This window comes from Pygocentrus nattereri, chromosome 1, assembly GCF_015220715.1.
Source record: "Pygocentrus nattereri isolate fPygNat1 chromosome 1, fPygNat1.pri, whole genome shotgun sequence".
Taxonomy (NCBI): domain Eukaryota; kingdom Metazoa; phylum Chordata; class Actinopteri; order Characiformes; family Serrasalmidae; genus Pygocentrus; species Pygocentrus nattereri.
In genome coordinates, this window is record NC_051211.1 from 45588628 (window position 1) to 45610725 (window position 22098).

Below are 22098 nucleotides of genomic sequence, written 5' to 3' on the forward strand. Positions count from 1 at the left end.
AATCAGAGATTTCTCTTTGTTCAACATCATCTTCACTCAGACTCAATTGCCCTCATGACAGTGACGTTGGACTAATATGTTCTGGTTAAGTATAAAATTTGAGCTTTCCAGTATTTGATATTAATCAGAGCTGTACAAGGGCTTGTGGGCCTCATTCATGCTCTGGGAGGATGTAGGTGCATCACTAGTATCACAGATGGTAGGAGAAATATAACATAGACCTTGTTTGTGTACATGTGAGAACGTCTTCATTTAAATTTTTGTTGAGTGCAAGTGCTCATGGAAGTTGTAGTCAGTTATTCATAATCAGTTATTTGTGAACTGTTCTAACAACGTGATATGTACTCACTTTATTATATCAATTATTGTACCTACATTTCTGTTTACCTGCTGTCTTAATAAACCCTTTGTGTGTTCAGGTCACACTCAGGCTCAGCTGGTGAACGGCTCTGACTCCTGTTCTGGTCGAGTAGAGCTTCAGTACCTCAGTGAATGGGGCACAGTGTGTGATGTAAGCTGGGATATGAGAGCTGCCAGTGTCCTCTGTGGTCAGCTGAAGTGTGGGAGTGCTGTGGCTGTGTTGGGGTCAGACTGGTTTGGGGAGGGGAGTGGCCAGATCTGGGCTGATGTGTTTGATTGTCAGGGGAACGAAACACACCTGTCAAAATGTCCCATTTCATCATGGAGTCAAACTGCATGCTCTCATAAACAGGATGCTGGAGTCATCTGCAGTGGTGAGTTTGTTTAGCCATGTAAAGAGTGTAAGTAGGAATAGATTTTTTATGTAAAAAAAAGTAAAGAACCTCATGAAATTTGTAAAATGAACAATATATTTTTTAACCTTTTAGTTTCCTCTCTGGCGTTTCATGATGGGCGAGTGAGGTTGTTTGGAGGGATGGAGTGTGGGGGGGAGGTGGAGGTGTACTTTGGGCAGGACTGGAGGAGAGTTCTGCTGGACTCTTGGAGTGAGTCTGAGGCCTCTGTGGTCTGCAGACAGCTGGGCTGTGGCTCTGTGCTCATCTTCTCCAGTTCCTCTACATTCAGTCCTGAACACAGAAACATGTGTGTGACGGGTTTCAACTGTACTGGGAGTGAAGCTCATCTGGGGAACTGCAGCAGTGCAGAAGCGGTCAACTGTAGCTCCAGAAAACAATTGTACATTACTTGCTCAGGTAAGTTGTTTGGAATTATTTTGGAGAACCTTAATATAAACAGTACACCTTAAAATAAAAATACACAGGTGTGTGTGCATGTACTCTATGTTTTTATGTATTTACATATGTTTAGTGAAAATCTTGGATTGTTCTATTTAAACCTGAAAAGAAACAAGAGAAAATGTTTGAATTTTAGGAAAGTAAGATGAACCAGATATTTTTACAATTCTGCACTATTTCTATAGAACATATATAAGAGCATAAAATATGTATGCACATAAGCCATTATTTACATTTTGTAATAATCCTTTTCAGGCCTTTGAGCAAAAAGGACAGATTTTGTAGTATCATTCCTTGGATACACTTGTTCAGGTGGTCAGGTGGATTTTATCCAGTCATCAGAGGCTTTTGCTCAAACTTATGGAGTTGATGCGAGCTCAATTGTATGTGTGTTCTAGGTCATAGCCTCAGGCTGGTTGGTTCTGGGGGAGACTGTGCAGGAAGGCTGGAGGTTTTCCACAGTGGCTCATGGGGGACAGTGAGTAAAGACTTGTGGGATATTAAGGATGCTCAGGTGGTGTGCAGACAGCTGCAGTGTGGAGTGGCTCTCAGTGCTCCGGTACCAGCCCTGTTTGGACCTGGAACTGGACGTATATGGCTGAATGAGGTGGAGTGTGAAGGGAACGAGACGTCCCTGTGGAACTGCAGATTTCAGCTGTGTGGAGAGGATGAATGTGGACACAAAGATGATGTAGGAGTCGTGTGTTCAGGTAAGATGATGATTGACATTAATGTTAGCATTGTGCAGACACAGAACTTATCCATACTGCCATGAGAAAACAAATCTCTGAAGCACTGCAGAAAAAGAAGAACATTCTGAACATTTGTTAATGAACATAAAAAGCCTGCTAAGAAGCTGCAAAATGACATTGGCGAGGTTCATTAAAGCACATTATATAGATTTATTTTTTGATGTATCATTTAAAAATGTGTTTTGTTCCATTTGAATTTGAAATGTATCACTATGTTGATATTGAAGACTTAACAAAAAGCATCTTTCACCCACCAGAATTTAAAGAGATCAGACTCACTGAGGGCTGTGAGGGGAATCTGGAAGTGTTCTACAATGGATCCTGGGGTAATGTGTGTACAAATGATATGGATGAAGAAACAGGTAATTTGATCTGTCGGGAGCTGAACTGTGGAAGATCTGGCATTTTGAGCCAAACCAAAGCAAGAGTGGAATCAGCTCCTAACTGGCTGGATGATCTGAAATGTAGGAAACATGACTCCACTCTGTGGCACTGTCCATCTTCACCATGGGGACAGAACATCTGTGATAATCACAATGAGGTGGCTCACATTACCTGCTCAGGTAGGCAGTTTCTCTAGTAGATTTTACCATTAGCAGAATTATTTCCATCTAAGTAATCAAAAATTTCACAGCAGAAGTGAAGATCTGAGAATTGTGAAATAAATCTGGTAGATAATCTGTATGATTTTGTAGTCTTAAAGTTACATTTGAGAGCAAAACATTTAACTGGAATTTATGTTTTCTGTATTAACAGGAGATTCTTTGCTGCAAAACCATCTGAAATGCTCCTCATATCCTAACCAGAGTCAATGCGCAAGTAAGGACACTCAACTCTTTTCAGAGTTTGATGAAAGTGTGATAAGATTGTAAGGCTCAGTGCAGTTACATTCATAAATAGTTACATGCCAAATGGAAACATGAATTAAGTAAATGGAACATAATTTAAATAAAAAATAAAGATAAACAAAGCACAGTCTCACCTTTAAACAGAGTGTATTTACATCCAAACTTGATGTTGTCCAACACTGTAGGAATTATAACCTTTTCATACATAGTCCTCTATTTTTAAGGACTTCAAGTGGGGCATTTGTATTAGTATTTTCTATGATAAAGAAGAACCCCACCATAACAATTGGCCAGATCAAGAACTCCCTTCTGGAGGGTAGGTGTGTCAGTGTAAACAATCAAGACTTGAATGCAAAGTAAACACCGAGAGTTTACCACAAGATATAAAGCACTGTTAAACCTCAGAAACAGGACAACCAGATTAGAGTCCTATACTGAGATGAGTATTCTATACTAAGAATATCTTATGGACAGTTGGGAAGAGATGAGTATAGAGAAGGGAGAAAACTGCTAATGAGCCAAAGTGTACTCTCATCTGTCACGCATGGTGAAGGTAGTGTTATGACATGTGCATGTATGACTGCCAATGATATTGATTTGTTTGTATTTATTGATGACTGCTGACAAATGCAGCAGGATGCTATTCTAGAGTTTCGCGTGACATCACACTGTATAGTGGCCTCCGTTTTATGGACCAAATCATGGAGTGACTGAGCTAGCGCATTGTGAACAACTGACCTCCAAAACACAACAGAAGCCAAAAATGATGGGAGTCTAGACAGACCTTTAATTCAGTGTTTTCAAACTCCAGGCTTGGAGCCCCTGCACTGTATAGTTTAGTGCTTCTCTCTGCTATTCACACCTCGTTCAGTTCAAGAAGGGGCTAAGACTGGAGCAGGGAAACTCTGTAAACATACAAAATCAAACATACAAAATCACATCTGTCCAACCACAGTGTAGATTTCTAAATCACAGAGGTGGCGCTAATTGCTTGTCCTTTGTTATTTACAGCAGCTCGCAGTGCAGGAACCAGCACTGAAAAACTTCTGATCAATAAACAAACAAACAGTCACGTGTGTGAGCATTTGTAAAGAGAGCAATGTTAAAGCAGCAGGTTGTGCAGATAGTACAGAGAAAATGCTCTGGTGTTGAATTCCCTTGTAAATTAGTGCAGTACAGTTATTTGAGATGGATATGCTGTTAGATAGCTAAAATAACAATATTGTTGATATCAAAATATTTATAGATCCGACTGTACATTCTTTTGTCAATCTTATTTAATTTTGTTGTTGTTGACCTCAGATGTTTTTCTCACAGCAGAAATACATATTTAATTTTATTGTGCTATATATTTTTATGAGTATTGAAGATGCAGAAATTAATCAGTGTTAATTACTGACATCTCCTCATGTGTTTTGTCTGTGATGTAGAGCAACTGCCTCTCAGGCTGAGTGGAGGGAATGGAAGCTGCTCTGGGAGGCTGGAGGTGTATCACAATGCTGAATGGGGGTGTGTCTGTGATAATCAGTGGGACATCAGGGAGGCTCAGGTGATCTGCAGGCAGCTGGGCTGTGGGCCAGCGCTGAGTGCTGATGGGAGTGCTGACTTTGGTGCTGGTAAAGGGCCTATCTGGCTGAACAGAGTGAAGTGTAGAGGGAATGAGATTCACCTGTGGGACTGTCCTCATTCCCTGAAGAACCACACTGACTGCTCCCACAGGCAGCACGCTGGAGTCACCTGTACAGGTCAGAGAAGCCTGGTAACTTTGAGTATGGTTGACCTAATCAACATTTTTCTCCTGGAGATTATTTTGAATAGAAAATAATGTTCAAAGAATGTTAGAAAGTGTAGAAAGAGTTTGTACACAACATAAAAAGTAAGTAAAAAATGTGGTTAATTTATTAAAATTTAAAAAACTGACAGAACACACATAAAAACAAAACCATACTGGTAGGTGTTTCACATCATTAAGTACTACATACTCATTTTAAATATACTAACTGTTTCTATTTACTATGTAGTTACACTTTAATCTGTAGCTACTTTACAAGTGGAGTACACCTCCCCAAACACTCAGCTTTTTGAAATATGCTTAGGATATAAGACACCTTCAGATTTTGTCATAGCAAATTCCCATGCCATTCAAAGCACCTGTATGAAACTGTAGAACAGTGCATGAAATGTCAGTAAAGTTCTTTATTTTGCTTGCTCACCACTTTTTACAAAACCGTAATCAGAAGGTAATATTCTCGAGCTCTTGGTGACCACACAAGAACATACAACACAGATGTTAAAAGTGAGAAATTCTACCATTTCATGAAAAGATATTAACTCAGTTAGAATTTAATGGCAGCAGTGCATCTCAAAAAAGCTGGGACAGGGCCATGTCTACCATTGCGTAGCATCCCCTCTTCTTTTAACAACAGTCTATAAATCTCTGAGAAGTGAGGAAACCAATTGCTGGAGTTTTGGGAGAGGAATTTTGTCCCATTCTTGTCCGATTTAGGATTCTAGCTGCTCAACAGTTCTGGATCTGCTTTGCTGGAGTTTTCGTTTCATGATGTGCCAAATGTTTTCTATTGGAGAAGGTCTGGACTGCAGGCAGTCCAGTTCAGCACCCGGACTCTTCTGTGAAGCCATGCTGTTGTGATGGATGCAGTATGTGGTTTAGCCTTATCATGCTGAAATATGCAAGGCCTTCTCTGAAAGAGACGCTGTCTAGATGGGAGCATTATGTTGCCAAAGCCTCTACATACTGTTCATCATTGATAGTGACTTTCCAGCGTGTAACCTGCCCACAGCATAGGCACCAATATAACCCCATTCCATCGGAGATGTAGGCTTTTGTACTGTCCACTGGATGGTCCCTCTCCTCTTGAGTCCGCAGAGCATGGCGTCCATAGTTTCCAAAAAGAATTTCAAATTTTGATTCATCTGACCACAGAACAGTTTTCCATTTTGCCTCTGTCCATTTTAAATGAGCTTGGATCAGAGAAGTCGGCGGCGTTTCTGGATGATGTTGACATATTTTAATCCTCACAGCAATGTGTGTAGTCTACAACTTTCCCTGATGTCTCAAACAGTCCTCTGATTGACTCAGACTGAGAGTGTGTCAGACACTTTCCCTCAAAATAACACAAACAGGCCCTAAAACACATTTTAACAGATAAATAGCAATAAATATGACACCTATTATTACAAATGTAATAATATATAGCTCTGTTTTTTAGTTTACATTGATTTTGACAATCAAAACTATCAAATAATAAATATGCAACTCAATTTGTAATAAAAAACAAAGGCTGTTTTGCTGTGAGTCAGAGTTTTAGCACTCAGCATGAATCCAAAAGGACAGAAAGTCAATACAAACATGTCTGCCGTACGCTAATTGTTCATTTTTACTCATAATAACCAACAGAATGAATCACCATCATATTAGACTTTCAGCTCACAACAATTTCTGAAAAGGTATCTGAGGTGCAACTTGTTTTCAAGATCTCTATAAGCAAAAAACTAAAAATAATTTGCAGGTGCTGTGTGAATTTAGCATGGTTTATAAATATATCACATTTCTGTTAGCATTTACTTGTTAAACAATGGCATATCTGAGTAGCCCAGTCTCCTGAAAATAACAACATATGGCATGTGTGACCGTCTCATGTGAACACTTTATGATTGCAATTGTAATTGTAATTGACCCAAAATACAAAAAAAAATAATAATAATTACCAAAAATGTTAGGGTTCTAATGGTTAATTTTATTTAATCTAATTTATTTAATTTATATCTTACATTTAATGACTATGAGTGAAAGCAGACAGTTCACAGATCACTACCAAAAAGGATGATGCAATTATGATCTTTAACTCAGATGGCTGACATTTTATATTTGGCTTTTATATTTTGGACACTGGCATCTTCTACCCTGGTGAAGTATCAGGTCTCACGTTTACTAGTGACTTAAGCCCTCTATAGGCTCAGGGCCCTAAGTGTGCTTCCATAGTACCCATAGAATTATCCAGGTCTGACTCCCTTTCCCTTATTTCAAACTAAAAGGCAACATATTTAAAATATACACTTACATACACTTTTTAGCTAATATTACACATTGATTTATACTTATTTCATATTATATCATATTATCTGGCCCAGTACTTTCAAAAACAACATCAGCTGTTTACATGTTGCATAGAATGCTTTGTTTGAACGGTCACTTCAGCTAATTATTATGTTAGCTCTTGCTCATTTTTTCAAAACCTTCTAATACTCAAAGTATATGAAATTAACCACTTTTCAAAATATTACAACCGTAATTCCAAAAAAGTTGGGATGCTGTGTAAAATGTAAATAAATGTAAATAAAAACAGAATGCAATGATTTGCAAATCTCATAGATCTATATTTTATTCACAGTAGAATATAAAACACATATCAGATGTTGAAAGTGAGACATTTTACCATTTAATGCAACTCACATGACTGGGTATAAAAAGAGCATTTTAGAGAGGCAGAGTCTCTCAGAAGCAAAGCTGGGCAGAGGTTCACCAATCAGCAAAAAAACTATGGTACCAAACTCTTATCATATTTTAGTTTTAAAAAAACATTGAATCTGCATCGGTTGATAATCAAGGTTACTGTTTTTAGGATAAAAGCTTTAAAGCTCTCTCTCTCTCTCTCTCTCTCTCTCTCTCTCTCAATAATAAAAAAAGTGAACTTTACCTTTTTTTTCTTACAGACATATTTGTATCCCCCACTGTTACATCCAGAGTAACTACTATTACCATCACAGGTACTGTTTTTGTACATTTCTGTGATTTTTTTTGAACATTTTCTAAGTTTAATGTTTCATGGAATTCTATTCTGTATTTTCATTTCTAGCTGGTCAGACAGAGAACAAAGCAGTTACTCCTCCACAAACTCTTTTAGCAGTTGTTCCATCCATCTATCCAGTGTCTCTCCTGGTTCTGGGAGTGCTGCTCTTCCTGGCCTTAGTGCTTCTGGTTGTGCTGTTTTACCAGAACAGAGTGCTCAGGAGAGGTAGAGAGAGTCAGAGATCATCTACAATCCACTTTCTGTACATTCTCTAAACATCATTAGTCCTTCAGTCTGTCATCAGTCTTCTCTTCTACTGAACTGGCTCCATGTTTCTCTCTGTCTCCCTCACAGGACTCTCTAAGAGGTGGCATAAGACTCAGACTGAGGCAGTCTATGAAGAGATCGACCAGAGAATCATCGCTAAGAGAATGACTAAAAAGGGTAAATGATGTGAAGCGTTCTAATTAAAGCTTTCCTAGTGAGCTCCCAATGATTAGGGAAGATTTTTATGTCTCCTTTAAAATGCTGGAGTTTGTAATCATGAAGGTCGGCCTGGAACATTTCGAGCTGATTCCTGCAGGCTGGGAAGATTTTATGAAAGAAGTAGCAATCATGTAGAAAGTTAAAAGCTTCCTAAAGTTCCTATATAGATAACATAAACATCTTTGTCAGTACCATTAATTAATAGTGTGCAATTGGAAGTAATTGTTCATGGAAATGTGTAAGATTTCCTAATGATCGTTTCTTCATCAAAGGAAATGTGAATGGTGCAATGTTCCAGAACATACTAGAGGCAAATTTAATCTCACTGACTAAGAAAGCTGAGAAGGTGAACCTTTCAATAAGACATACAGCCAGAATTAGTCAAGGCTGGTTTCTAGTATGCGAGAGATTAACTAGGCTATGCTTGCACATGGCTCACACACCTGCTTCGCAATTTCTCAAATTTGAGTCCCATTCAAATTTCTCATGTTCTATGACTTTGAGTTGTGTAATTGGTCAGTGAGTCTTGCAGAGTGAACAGAGAATGTAATGTGGTGATGTCAGAGGCAGCTTGTCCATTTAAGTAAGTAAGAATTCCTTGCTAAAAATGGAAAAATCTAATTTATTTCAGATTTTTTCTGAATTTGAAACTAAATGGTCTCACATGTACCTTTTATGTTTTATGCTATTTATAGAGCTTAATAATAATAATAATAATAATAATAATACAAACCTTTTTTTTTTTTTACAGATTCAGTGAAATGCTCCAAAATATCATATATATGATGAGGAGGACAGCGCCAAATACTCACAGAAACTTTATTTAGCATTACTATGTAGCATAATAACTGGTATTGTTCTGTAATAGCTAGACAGCTTAGATGCTGCAAGAGAAAATAATGATAAAGTTGATGAAAATAGTGAGGTGCTTAATGGGAGCTTTTATGCACTTTTGTTTGACATTCTGAATGTATTTCTAACAGGAAGTATCCTCTCTGAAGAACATTCAGGATATGAGGATGTGGATGAGGAGCTTCTCTCAGGTAAGAGGACCAAAACATGTGTGTCTTAAACTCCATTCAGCTCATAAATATTAGAATTGTAACTGTAAAATGCTCAAATGATCAAGTGAATTCTTTAGCCAGGACTTCCAGGCTTGCAAAGATCATAGCTTCAGTTCTTCTGGAGATGATGTTAATTTTCTCCTCTGTAGGTGAATAAATCCAACACTCTTGCATTAGTGTCTTCAAAAATGTTGTGCAGGCTGATGACATCTGTGCACACATTTTGAAATGGGCATGTTTCCATCTCCTGAAGTTTGAAAATACTACAGTTATTGCTCCAGAAATTAGCTTCCGCAGGAACATCAGGCTGATGGAGAGATGTATAAACTAATTTTCTCCTTTCTCTTCCAGAAAAGGCTGTGAATGAGGAAAAAGCTGAATATTATAATGATGTCAGCGCCAGTGGACTGAAAAGTGGGTGCCTTTTATAGAGATCCCTTCACTGAAAGCCTTCGTGAAAAGATTAATGAACTCTTTGTGAAACATGTTTTGTTTGATTTAGGTGAGGCGGGAACTAGAGATGCTCCAGAGAACTATGATGATGTCATTTCTGCTGGACAGACAACTAGAGAAGCAAGTGTGTTCCTGTTTTGTAATTTTTGCATTGAAAAATCACTCATCTGTGCTACAACAAAGCAGCCGTGGTTTGGTTTAAGTAGAATAAAGAAATATGTGTATTTTGATGAACAGAGAAGGATTTACACATCGAGAAAATGATCAGAAACCAGGACAAATCTCTCTGCTGATGCAAAACAGTGATAGCCAATTGGAATTTAATGTGTTAAATCACATGTGAACAATCTCACAGTTAGCGTTCTCCTCCATGCATGTCCTAAAATATTGTGCTAACAGTGCGATGTAGTGGAAAATACTCCTTCCTTCTCTGTGTGGTAGCTATTGTATAATTGTCTGGATATGGATTTCTTCATGGGTGGCATGGTGGCACGGTGGCACGGTGCGTAGCACCTCACAGCAATGGCCTAGGTTCGATTCCCTGGCCGGGTGACCAGGGTCCTCTATGTGGAGTTTGCATGTTCTCCCCGTGTCTGTGTGGGTTTCCTCTGGGTTCTCTGGTTTCCCCCACAATCCAAAGACATGCTGTCAGGTCAACTGGACATGCTAAATTGCCCCTAGGTATGAGTGAATGTGTCTGTCTGTCTGTCTGCCCTGTGATGAACTAGCGACCTGTCCAGGGTGTATCCTACCCTCTGCCCGATGACAGCTCAGATAGGCTTCAGCATTCCCCCGCGACCTAGAAAGAGAAGTGGCTTAGAAAATGTGTTTGTGTGTGGATTTCTTCATTTCACCATTATTTACTCTACATGGATCTCAGACGCTGTCACAGCTACATCTGATCATGTGACAAAACTGTAAAATCAAGCTTAATGACACTAAAATTGACATTTATTTCCCATTTTTACAGAGAACGAAGTGGAGATCTATGATGATGCCATTCCTGCTGGAGAGAATCTACACGTTACAACAGGTTTGTTTCTTTAAAAATGGAAAATTAGTTGTGAACACATCATTAACACACATTAGTTCAGTAATCATTTTTCCACATATGCCTGTGCAGTGTACACACCAGAGAACTATGATGATGTCATCACTGCTAGACAGGATTTTGGAGATTCAGCAGGTGAGTCTCCTTTCTACTGTATTGAGGTGGAAACAGATCAAGTATTTTATGCTGGCACACACTTCATTACAGATTGCTGTTGGCTACACATGGATTTGCTTCACTGTAATATTACATACATGAAAGACTGTAGTGCAATGATAGTGATAATGTACATGTGGAGTGATATCATGCCTGTGTTTGAGATGTTTGTCATTTACTGAACAACTTTTACTTTCAGGCTATGATGACGTGGTAGAGGTGTTTGAGAAAGAGGGACAGATCATCTGACAGAGACCCAAATAACGCATCTACTCTGACATTTGAGCTTTTTGAAACTGCCAAGGTTAAACAACACCTGATGTTTTGATATTCTTTTTAAAGATGAGATTTTGTGTTCTTTTTGACTAAGCTTGTTATTTTTTAATGATGAAACTCTTTAACTAATTGTATTCTAAATTCACTTTGCTTTTGACCCCCCCCCCCCCCCCCCCCCCCAAAACAATTACATTCACATGCCAACAGTCATGGGATAGCAGTATGTAAATTGATTATGAAGTGGTGTTACCTAAGGGGATGGCTTGGGGAGGCCCACAATTGTTTATGTTTTGAGATGTTATCTTGCGAGTGAGGATGAACACATGCCAGCGTACTCATGGCAAGGTGACGTGAATTATCAGAGTTGAATGAGGCATAATATTGGGTGCCAGATGGATAGGAAATTCCATTTCCGAAGTCAATATTTAATATTCTTTGATCCACCGTGTCACGAGTAGACGGGCATACATCATAGAATGCATTACCACCCACTTGGACAGCACTGGATACCAGCCACTGGACAGCACAGTGGCTTCCCATGGGTGCTTAGCGATCGTGACCGGTGGCATCTGGCTAGAATTAACTGTGAACAGACAAGCGACTCTGGCAGAAATTACATCCACATTCAATGCCTGAGGCCCCACGCACATATCCTGCAGGTTAGTGCAGCATTCTTTAGCTTCCATGGGATATAGAAGCAGAAGACCCACCGAAGTGCCTCTGTTAACACCATGACACCGGACACAGTGATGCCAACTGGACTGGCAATATGAGGTGCGGTCCAATGAGTCACAATAACAGCTGGTGGTAGGGTTCATGTGTGGCACAGACCCCATTAAGCCATGGACCCCAATTGTCACCAAAACACTATGCAGGCTGGCGGTGGTTCCATACTGGCATGAGGTGTGTTCACATGATATGGGTTGGAGCCACTGATCTGCCTGAACATGTCATTAATGGTTTCACTGCTTAGTGACCATTTGCAGCCCTTCATTGATGTCATGTACCCCCACAATGGGATATTCCAGTAGGATAATGCACCATGCCATCGGGCCCAAGTTGTCCAGAACTGGTTTGAGGGGCATTCTGGAGAGTTCTGTCAAATGACGTGGCCTGCATGTTCGCCCCTGTCAGTTATAAAATGGAGAGCTCCATTGGCTCTAGAGATCCTGCGCCTACAAACATCACAGTGCTGTAGTCGGCTATCCAGACAGCATGGCTCAACATCCCCCCAGATGTCTTCTGTCCACTTGTGGAATTGATACCACATTGAGTTGCTGCACTTTGCCAGGCTAGAGGGGGTCCTACACCATGCTAGTTCCTGTCCCATGACGTTTGGCATGGCAGTGTATAAAGAAAAATAAATTAATTAAATGTTAATGATCTGTAAACTTAAGCTGTTCGATGCCACACACACATTTTCTAAGTCAATTCTCCCTCAGGGTCGCGGGGGGTGCTGGAACCTATCCCAGCAGTCATTGGGCAGAAGGCAGGATGTTGAATGCCAGTCTGATTAAATTTAATTTCTTGCTTTATTAATTTGCTTTGTTGCTCTTTGTAGCTTCTCACCAGTCAGGCTACACATTCTGTGTTATAGAAATGATTATTCAGTACTGTCTTAGTGGTATAGTGTAAAAAATAAATGAACAGATGAACAGACATGTCGTTCTAAGAGCATAAATGCAAGAAAGTTGTAGGTACTGGAAGTTTTAGCAGCATTTTCTTTTATTTTTCATTTGAATTGTTTGGAGAGAGATGACAAGATACAACAGTACTCATAAAACCAACAACAGCTCACGTTGCTGTCTCTGCAAATGAGCTGAGTGCTGACCAATCAGATTGTTCATATGAGGAAGGAAAGCAGCTTGAGTTGCAGCCATAGTCAAACTATATGCACACAGATAGTGAGAGATCATTACAATGTTTGAAAAACTTGATGGGAGTGGGAGATAATTACTTTAGATGAAAATTGTAAAACAAGATTATTTTGCTTTGCTTGCTTGTTTTGTTGGGGCACAAAATATTTGAAAGTGTTCTTTTTTTTGGATCCCGCTCAGCACTCCTCCTTCCCACATCCTTGCTTCAGAGTATATTTTGCATGATCCGCATTTCAGTCATTGATATGAAATAGAAAAACAGGTAGGACTTTGCTGTAGATCATGTTCATAAAAATACACAACAATTACATAAGCCTTTCACTGACATAAACCTACAACACATTTGTAAAAGCTTATTCCAAAAAGCAGTGGTTGTCATAAAGGCTGCTTTTGTCAGATTTAATATCAAGTTCATGTGACATCTGTGTCAAAGAGAGGTTTATGTTTACATCATGTATAACTTTTTTCTGGGGTAAAATCACCACAGCTGACTTTTAGTGCCATTGTGTCCATTTCACAGTTTGTTTCCTGTTTGTAATAGTGTCCCCTTCACATGCAATTCTTAAAATAATATACTGGACATTTTAATACTGACATTTCAAACCCATTTTGTTCCCAGACATGACATAAAATGGCCTGAAACTATTCTACATCGAGGTAGATTTTCAATGATAATTGAATACTGTGCATGGAAAAGTAATGTCTTATAGCACCACCACCTGGAGAGAAAGGAAAAACGTGACTCCTGAGTTTTAGTTTTGAGTCCATGAGAGATAAAATGTTAGTTTCCTACAATTACTGTTTGAATAACACCTTAGATTAGTATAAGTAAGCTCACTTTACTTAACAAGCTGAGAAAATATGCATAACTCAGCTTTGTTTAATTTGGCATTCAGACTCACTTGTGCAGTTGTGTAGCATAATCGCCATCCTGTGTTTGACATACCAATAATACACAGAGCTACAAAGTCAATTTGTTTAATGTCATTTCACCCCAGAAAGTGTTGACACCTAATGTCAGAAAAACTCTGTCACTTAATGTATTGGAAATCAGCATCTCTTGATTTCCAGTCAGTCTTATCCTACATCAAACTTAGCCTCAAGAGTGCACTGATCCTTTCTGCGACACCCAGGAGGATCCGAGAAAGACTGATATGGCTTGGCCTCTCAGTCATTGCCCCAATGACAATATTAAATGTAATTATGAGGGTTTTCTCTGCTCAAAGTCTGGCAGGTTGGTGGTTGTCCTAAGATACTGTGATATTACAGAACCAGGTTTAATTCTTTGTGTATGAGCTAGTATTTCACGTCTTATTCAAGTAATGCCTTAATTACGCTATATCAGCTTGATTATCTTACATTGTATAAACTTTTCTGGTTTCTAGATCCATCTTGCATTACACTTGCCTTTTACTAATTGCTTCATTATTAAACTTTGTGAACATTTTACCTTTGTGTGTATTTTGTTATCTACCACTATGAAAAGCTTCTCTACATTGTTCAGACAAATGAGAAATTATTACTGTTTTTATTGTTGATTAAATACAGACTCTGGATAAACATCTCTCTTACTATTGCTTGATCTCAGTGCTGCCTTTGATACCATTGTTGATAAAATTCTCATAGATAGACTTGAGAGCTGGGTTGGACTCTCAGGAACTGTCATTAAATGGTTAAGTTCATAACTGGAAGGAAGGGACTACTTTGTGAAAACTGAAAATAAAAGTTACTGAGAGAATGTCAGTGACTTGCGGTGTCCCCCTAGGGTTCAATTTTTGGGCCACTCTTATTTCATTTATACATGCTGCCTCTTGGCCAAATATTACAAGACTATGAGATATCTTACCACAGCTCTGCAGATGATACTCAGATCTGCTTGGGCCCCTCCCCAAACAATTGGGGGCTTGATTTACTTTGTAAGTGCCTTGAGCACATCACTAACTGGACAAGACCTTCTGCAGTTCAGTAAAGATAAAACAGAAATCATTTTATTCACAAACAGCAATGAAAGACAAGACGAATATGTGGATTCAAGAGCACTGAAATCTAAAGAACCCTAACCCTAACCCTAACCTTGGTGTACTAATGGATTCTCATCTTAATTTTAGCAGTCAAATGTAGGTAAAGCAGCTATTAAATCAGCTGTTTATCACCTTAAAAACATCAATAAAATGAGAGATTTTCTGATTAAACCAAACTGGAGAAACTCATTCATGCCTTTACTTCTAGCAGGATTGATTACTATAATGATCTCCTAACTGGACACCCAAAAATACAAACAAACAGCTTCAGTTGATGCAGAATGCAGCTGCCAGAGTCTCACTAGGAGTGAAAGAAGGGAACACAACATTATTTTCATTATGAGGTGAGCAGAACTCTCTGATCACTTGGCACTAGTCAGTTAGTCCTGCTGAAGGTGAAGACTAGACTATTGCTACTCTTAAATGACAGCATTAGAAGAGCCCTGACACTGGACACTTTTAACTCCAGGCTCAAAACATTCCTATTTGAGTAGCTTTCAGCACAGCTTAAAATATCATGAGCATTTCTAGCCCTTCTCCTCTGTTGTGGCACTTTTTTTTATCCTATTCTAACTTTTACATTTTTTAATAGATTTTTTTAAACTCTCCTAAATAAATTTGTAATTTTAACACAGTCTTTTCGGGATGCAACCTCTCAATCTCCATTCAAATCTCTGTTAAAGACTTACTTATTTTCACTGTGTTATTGTTGTTCCGTTTATACTTGAATGTTTACCTGTATTGTCCTTTTGTTTAATGTATTGATGTTTACTTTGTTGATGTTCTTTGATTGTAAAGTGTCCTTAAAAGTGATGATAATGAAATAAAAGTGATGATGATGATAATTAGATTTTTAATTTAATGATTACATTTTTTGTTTTAATTATGTTTTGACGATGTTTTCAGTTTTTATTCTCTTTTACTTTTTTAAATGACTCTTGTATGTATTTGCATTTTCTCATTTGTAAAACACTTTGAATTACGGCACTGCATGAAATACACTATATAAATAAACTTGCCTTGACTTGATATTGGCCTCAATTTTGAACCCAAAACGGAAAAGATAACTTACAGAGGAGAAAAAAAAGTGGACAGCACTCACAAAAAGTGGACAGCAGGAAGCAGTTCTCTGTGGACTACAACCGGCTTGACTGAGGTTAATGAACTTCAATGTTTACGTATGTTAATCTTCATTATTTATCATTAATTTACTGCCACACATAGTCCCAAAAATGAACAACTGAGTAAGATCACACATGATTCCACTGGTTTAATCAGTGATTTTCAATCTTTAAATAACTGATCATGTGATCTCCTGCTTTGCCCTAAATAAAATGTTCATCCACATTAACCTTTTGCAGTTAAGACTGCAAGTTTAGTGTTTACCCTGCACTCAACACATCTGATCCAACTTATCGGCAGGATCAGCACATTATTGAGATAAACTGGTTGTGCTAAAGCTGACAAAGCACAAAAACAAGCAGAGCAACATGTCCAGGACAAGATATGAGAAGCCCTGGCTTAAAAGACTCATACGTCTCTACAAAACTCTGTTCTGTCTCCCACCAGAGTCTCCATCCTTCCTTTAATCTCATTTTTTTAAACTATGGTCCTTTTCTCTCCTCTGCATCAACAGTGAAATATACTTTACTGTAATAACGTAGAGCTGAAGGTCATCCTGTATCAGATCATATTTACAGTAGTGTGGTAATTCTGTATGTGATGTGGTAAATATGTGATCTGCTGATAAGAATCTGTTTGGCAGCTGAAGCTGTTCATCCTTTGAAGTTTTTGGTTTAGCGCAGGAACAGGAAGCCACGTATCAACAGGTGTGTGTAGAGGAGCAGGAGAGAGAGAGAGAGAGAGAGAGAGAGAGAGAGAGAGAGAGAGAGAGAGAGAGAGAGACAGACAGAGAGAGAGAGAGAGAGAGAGAGAGAGCTGGGGATGTGGTAAGGGAGCAGAAGGAGGTAGAGAAGAGAATCAAGTTGAAAGCTCTATATATTAGAACAAATATAGACCTTCAGGTCCAGTTTGCAAAAAAAAAAAAAACAACAAAACAGGAGTACATCACATAGAACTGCACAGCGTGGAAGTATAAAAAAACGGCAGAATATGCCATAAAAATGCACTGTACAATAATCATACATAACAATAAATACATCAAATAGTAAATATACAGAGCAATTAAAACACCAGACAATAAATATACAAGACAAAAATGCATAGGGACCATATATGCACAAAAAAGTAATTACACAAGACATTAAAATCACAGAACATTTACCTGTGTGTGTGTGTGTGTGTGTGTGTGCTTCCTTTGAAATTATCATTCATTTTAAAAAGTGATGGAGAAATTTATGCTCTTCTTTTCTTCCAGCAACGGCTGTGACTGAGGGAAAAGCTGAATATTATAATGATGTCTCCACCAGTGTCCTGAAAAGTGGGTGCCTTCATAGAGATCACTTCACTCAAAGACTTGAAGAAAAATTCTCTGAATGAATTTAAACAAAAAAACTGTTTTGTATTTGATTTAGATGAGGTGGGAACTGAAGACACTCCAGAGGACTATGATGATGCCATTTCTGCTGGACAGACTCCAGAAAAATTGACAAGTGTGTCTCTGTTTTGGAATATTTGCATTGAAAGTCAGTCAGTCAGTCAGTCAGTCAGTCAGTCAGTCAGTCAGTCAGTCATACTGCAACAAAGTGACTCTGTTTGGTTTGTGTGGAATAACAACAAATCTGTGTAATGATTGAACAGAGCAGGATTTAGATCTAAAGACAATAATTAGAAAACTGAAAACATGAAGACAGCAGCTCATAACACACATACACAGTTTTAAACATCTCACTGTGATCGTGGGAGTCTGTCATAAGACAATGCCAAATGAAGTTTAAAAGTCAGGCTTTCTGACTCTTTACTGACATTTATTTCTGCATTTTGACAGAGAAGAAGGTGGAGATCTATGATGACGCCATTCCTGCTGGAGAGAATCTGCACTTCACAGCAGGTTTGTTTCTATAGAAAGTCATTGTGAACTCATCCTGGACCAGCACCAGTAATGAAACCACATTTGATGCTCATTGTATCAAAATTTGTCCACATATGTTTGTGCAGTGTACACATCAGAGAACTATGATGATGTCATCACTCCTGGTGAGGATTTAGGAGATTCAGCTGGTGAGTCTCCTTTCTACTTTATTGAAGTGGAAACAAATGAAATGAGTACAACAGTTTAACAACAGATCCCAACAGTTCAATAGAAATAATATCTGTCAATGTGTAATTATTCCTGTTGTTTTACTTCCAGACTATGATGATGTGGTAGAGGTGTCTAAGAAAGAGGGACAGACCACCTGACAGAGACCCAAATAATGCTTCTGCTCAGGAAAAGACATTTTAGCCTCTTTGGATGCGGCTAAATGTTTAACAATACCAAATATTTTGTTTATGTTTTACTGTTTTTTTAATCATTTTTAAAAAACTGCTTTTGTTTAACATGCTGTCATTTCACCCTAGAAAGTGTTGTGACACCTAATTCAACAAAAACCTGTTACTTTATGAGAACTGCAGCTTACTGGAACAAGATTTTCTAAATGTTCACATACGTTTATGTCAGCTGTCATGAAAGGTTCAAAATGTTAAATTTTAAAACTAAATGTGTAATTTAATTATTTAAAATGATTTTCATTCTAAATTAATACATCATATGGTCATTGCTGAGACTGAATTGTGTTAAAAGGTTAAATTTATTATAGCTGAACAGAGTTAGTGATTTTTAATTAAACAGTAAATGTGATTCCAAACTAGAAAGTGTTCTACAAAGTAAATATGCCAGGGTGGAGTCCTCTTCTTCACCATGACTGTCACAAACAGTGGTGTAACATGCAGAACATTATAGCAACTCTGATAATAAAGTGTGATTTTTGTCATAAATTTTTTTTATCTCTGTATAAAAAAGTTAGAAAAACTAGTTTTTAATAAATTGTTTAAAACTGGAAAAAGATGGAGACTTTGAGGAGAAAATACAGCTGAAAACCTTCACTGACGAGCTCTTTATATTACTGATTAAACAGTTATTGATAGCAAAGAAAGCATTTACAAATTCTTTAACCCTTTAACTGCCCCGGTGTACGTCATGCTTGACGAGTGGCCTCAGCTGCGTTACATTAGACTTGCACCTTCAATTTTCAGGTAAGTCGGTATTCAGGAGCAAGCAGTTTGTTACAATTCATAGAGCTGGAGAGGGATATAAAAATATATCAAAGCATTTTGTCATACCAGTAGCAATTTATAAAGACCATGATCCAGAAATGGAAGAAACATTGACACATTTAAACTCCACTAGAAACTGGACGACCAAGCAAAATGACAGAACAAACTGCCAGGCATATGGAGTAAAGGTCCCCATTTCCACAGTGAAACCCAATCTACACAAGTCTGGATTGTTTGGGAGAAAATCAGGCAGGAAGTCATTTCTTACTTCTAGACACAAAACAGAATCCTTAGTCATTCTTAACACACAATGAATTCTGAATCTGAAATATGTTTTGTTACAAAAGCTGTTATTGTGCATTATAAAGGTGTTACAAGTTCATGTTTCACAGCAGAAACAGTCAAATGTCAGTTCTCAATTAGTCAATTAATCAGTTCAGCAAATCAGAGTGCAGCATTCGAGTCAGGTAACGCAGCACTACTGAGAACTATTTTAGGCAGAACCTCAAATGGCTTCCTTCTCCCTACAAAGTGCAGAACGTAGGTCTTAAAAATGACTACTGCATCGTAACAGTGCAGAGTCTGTCTAACAAAGAAGCACTTTGGATTTAGACGTGTGTACAACTCACTTAGCCCACTATACAGGGAGCAGTGATTTATTTCAGATTCAGCCTGATTTTCCAGTGTATCCTAAAGATGAGCTTGTTTTATATTAGAGACTTATGACCCTTATGTCCAGTTCTATATCACTGGACAATCCTGTGAGGGAGGGTGAGGTGAGGTTCATCTGATCCCACATTAAACTTAGCCTCAGCTCGTCCAGAGATAAGAATCTGCAGACTTTCAGGATTAGAAAAGTCCACTGATCCTTTCCACGATAGTCAGGAGGATTAAAAAAGGACAGCCGGGCTTCTCAATCATTACTCAAACACAATGTTGAGTGTAATTATAAGCTTTATTATGTAAGGTCATGCAGAGACCCTTAGAGGGGCCGGTGCTCAAAGTTAAAATGGGGCTCATGGACTGAATAGGCAGAGCCAGCACTGCTGATAATACATGTATCAGTCATTAGGCAGATCAAGCTAAACCGTATTGTTCAGTAGAGATTTCAGTTTTGTACAGACAGCAAGTGTAGAACTTTATAACTGGAAAAGTGTCCAGGTTTGCTGCTTTTTTCTGTTTTTAAAATTATTAAAATATTAAGTAGCTGTGCATAAAAAGTAAAATAGTTTATCTAATTTACTTATTTTTCTTTCAAAAATCAACATATGTAGTTTCACCAAACCTCAGCATATAAATGCATGTGCATGTATAGTTTCCAAAGTATTGTTGCAAAGTAATATTTTATAAATGACTAACATTTTTGCCAGGAGGTTTATAGCGTATGTCATGTTTCTTCATATGGGTGCTATTTGATGGCACATATACTTGTCAAAATGTTATATGATTTGACCTCTACTAAAAAATCAAGCCAACACTGTGTCATACAGTTTAATCAGTGAGTAAATGTCATGATGACATACGTTTGATAACTATTTAAGCCAAAGGCTTTTCCAAGACCGAGTCAATGAAAGTGACAAGAAGCAGAGAAAAACATCAATGTCTTTTTATGCCCATCTTTTTTATCTATTATTGTTAATTTACTGCCACTAAGATCTCAAAAACAAACAAATAAACAAAAAAAAAACACTGGGCTCCTGCTTTGTGTTAAATAAACACAACCACCTCAACCTTTTGCAGGTAAGATTGGATGCTGCACATTAACGATGATGCTTAACCATCCAAGACCCAAAACCCACTACTCTCTGTTAATAGGCTGCCCCTCTCTGTGTACCCCTGCATAACAATGATCAAATGTAAAACTCCAGACTGACTGTCAATCCATCTGTAAAGAACTGGTGTTGAATCTGTCGTCTCATCACTGCCACCTGATAACAAACTGCATCTCACTGATGAAGTCATTTTGACAATTTCCACTCAGAATTCCCAAAAATCAACAACCTCCTAAAATACATCCCTCCAAGCGCATCCACTGCATCCCCAAACCACAGTAATGCCTTAAATCAGTGTTTCTCAGCTCTGGTCCTGGAGGCGTACTGGCCTGCACATTTAGCTCTTTTACAGCTCATTATAGAATTAAAGTGGCTACGTTAAATGAGGCAAAGCACTAATATATGCAGGGCAGTGGGTCTCCAGAGCCAGATATGAGAAGCCCTGCCTTAAATGACTCATACATCCCTATAAAACTGTGTTCTGCCCTCCACTAGAGTCTCCTTCTTCCTTTAATCTGCTTTAATGGTCCTTCTCTCTCCTCTGCATCAACACTGTGATACACTGTACTGTAATAACATGAAGCTAAAGGCCTATATCACAGCATATTTATATCACTGTGGTAATTCTGTATGTGATGTGGTAAATATGTGATCAGCTGATAAGAATCTGTTTGGCAGCTGAAGCTGTTCATCCTTTGAAGTTCTTGGTTTAGTGGAGGAGCAGGAAGCTGCAGATCAGCAGGTGTGTGTAGAGGAGCAGGAGAGAGAGAGAGAGCTGGGGATGTGGTGAAGAGGGAGAGGGGGGTAGAGAATAGAGTCAAGTTGAGTGTATTTATCTTTATGTGTCGTTGTATTTGTGTGAGTGTGTGTGAGTAGTTTATCAATGTGTATGTGAGTGTGTGTATGTGGTCTGTGTATATGTAAGTATATAAGTAATTTATCTGTGTGTGTGTGTGTGTGTGTGTGTGTGTGTGTGTGTGTGTGTGTGTGTGTGTGTGTGTGTGTGTGTGTGTGTGTGTGTGTGTGTGTGTATGAGTACTTTGAGTTTATGTTTTGTTTATGAGAGTAATTCATCTGTGTGTCTATGTGAGTTGGTTCCTCT

General features: G+C 38.3%; 1 protein-coding gene across 1 annotated transcript; it reads left to right on the forward strand.

Moving 5' to 3' along the window:
- The first annotated feature begins 2 nt into the window (after positions 1-2).
- On the forward strand, positions 3-11200 carry LOC108444126 (scavenger receptor cysteine-rich type 1 protein M130-like). Its single transcript, XM_037540256.1, has 16 exons — positions 3-84; positions 420-734; positions 849-1172; positions 1613-1924; positions 2224-2529; positions 2723-2785; positions 4245-4559; positions 7549-7602; positions 7692-7850; positions 7980-8069; positions 9095-9154; positions 9527-9589; positions 9678-9752; positions 10599-10661; positions 10752-10814; positions 11035-11200. The coding sequence occupies exons 2-16, from the start codon at positions 524-526 to the stop codon at positions 11082-11084; spliced, it is 2208 nt and encodes a 735-aa protein (XP_037396153.1). The 5' UTR covers positions 3-84; positions 420-523; the 3' UTR covers positions 11085-11200.
- The last annotated feature ends 10898 nt before the right edge of the window (positions 11201-22098 follow it).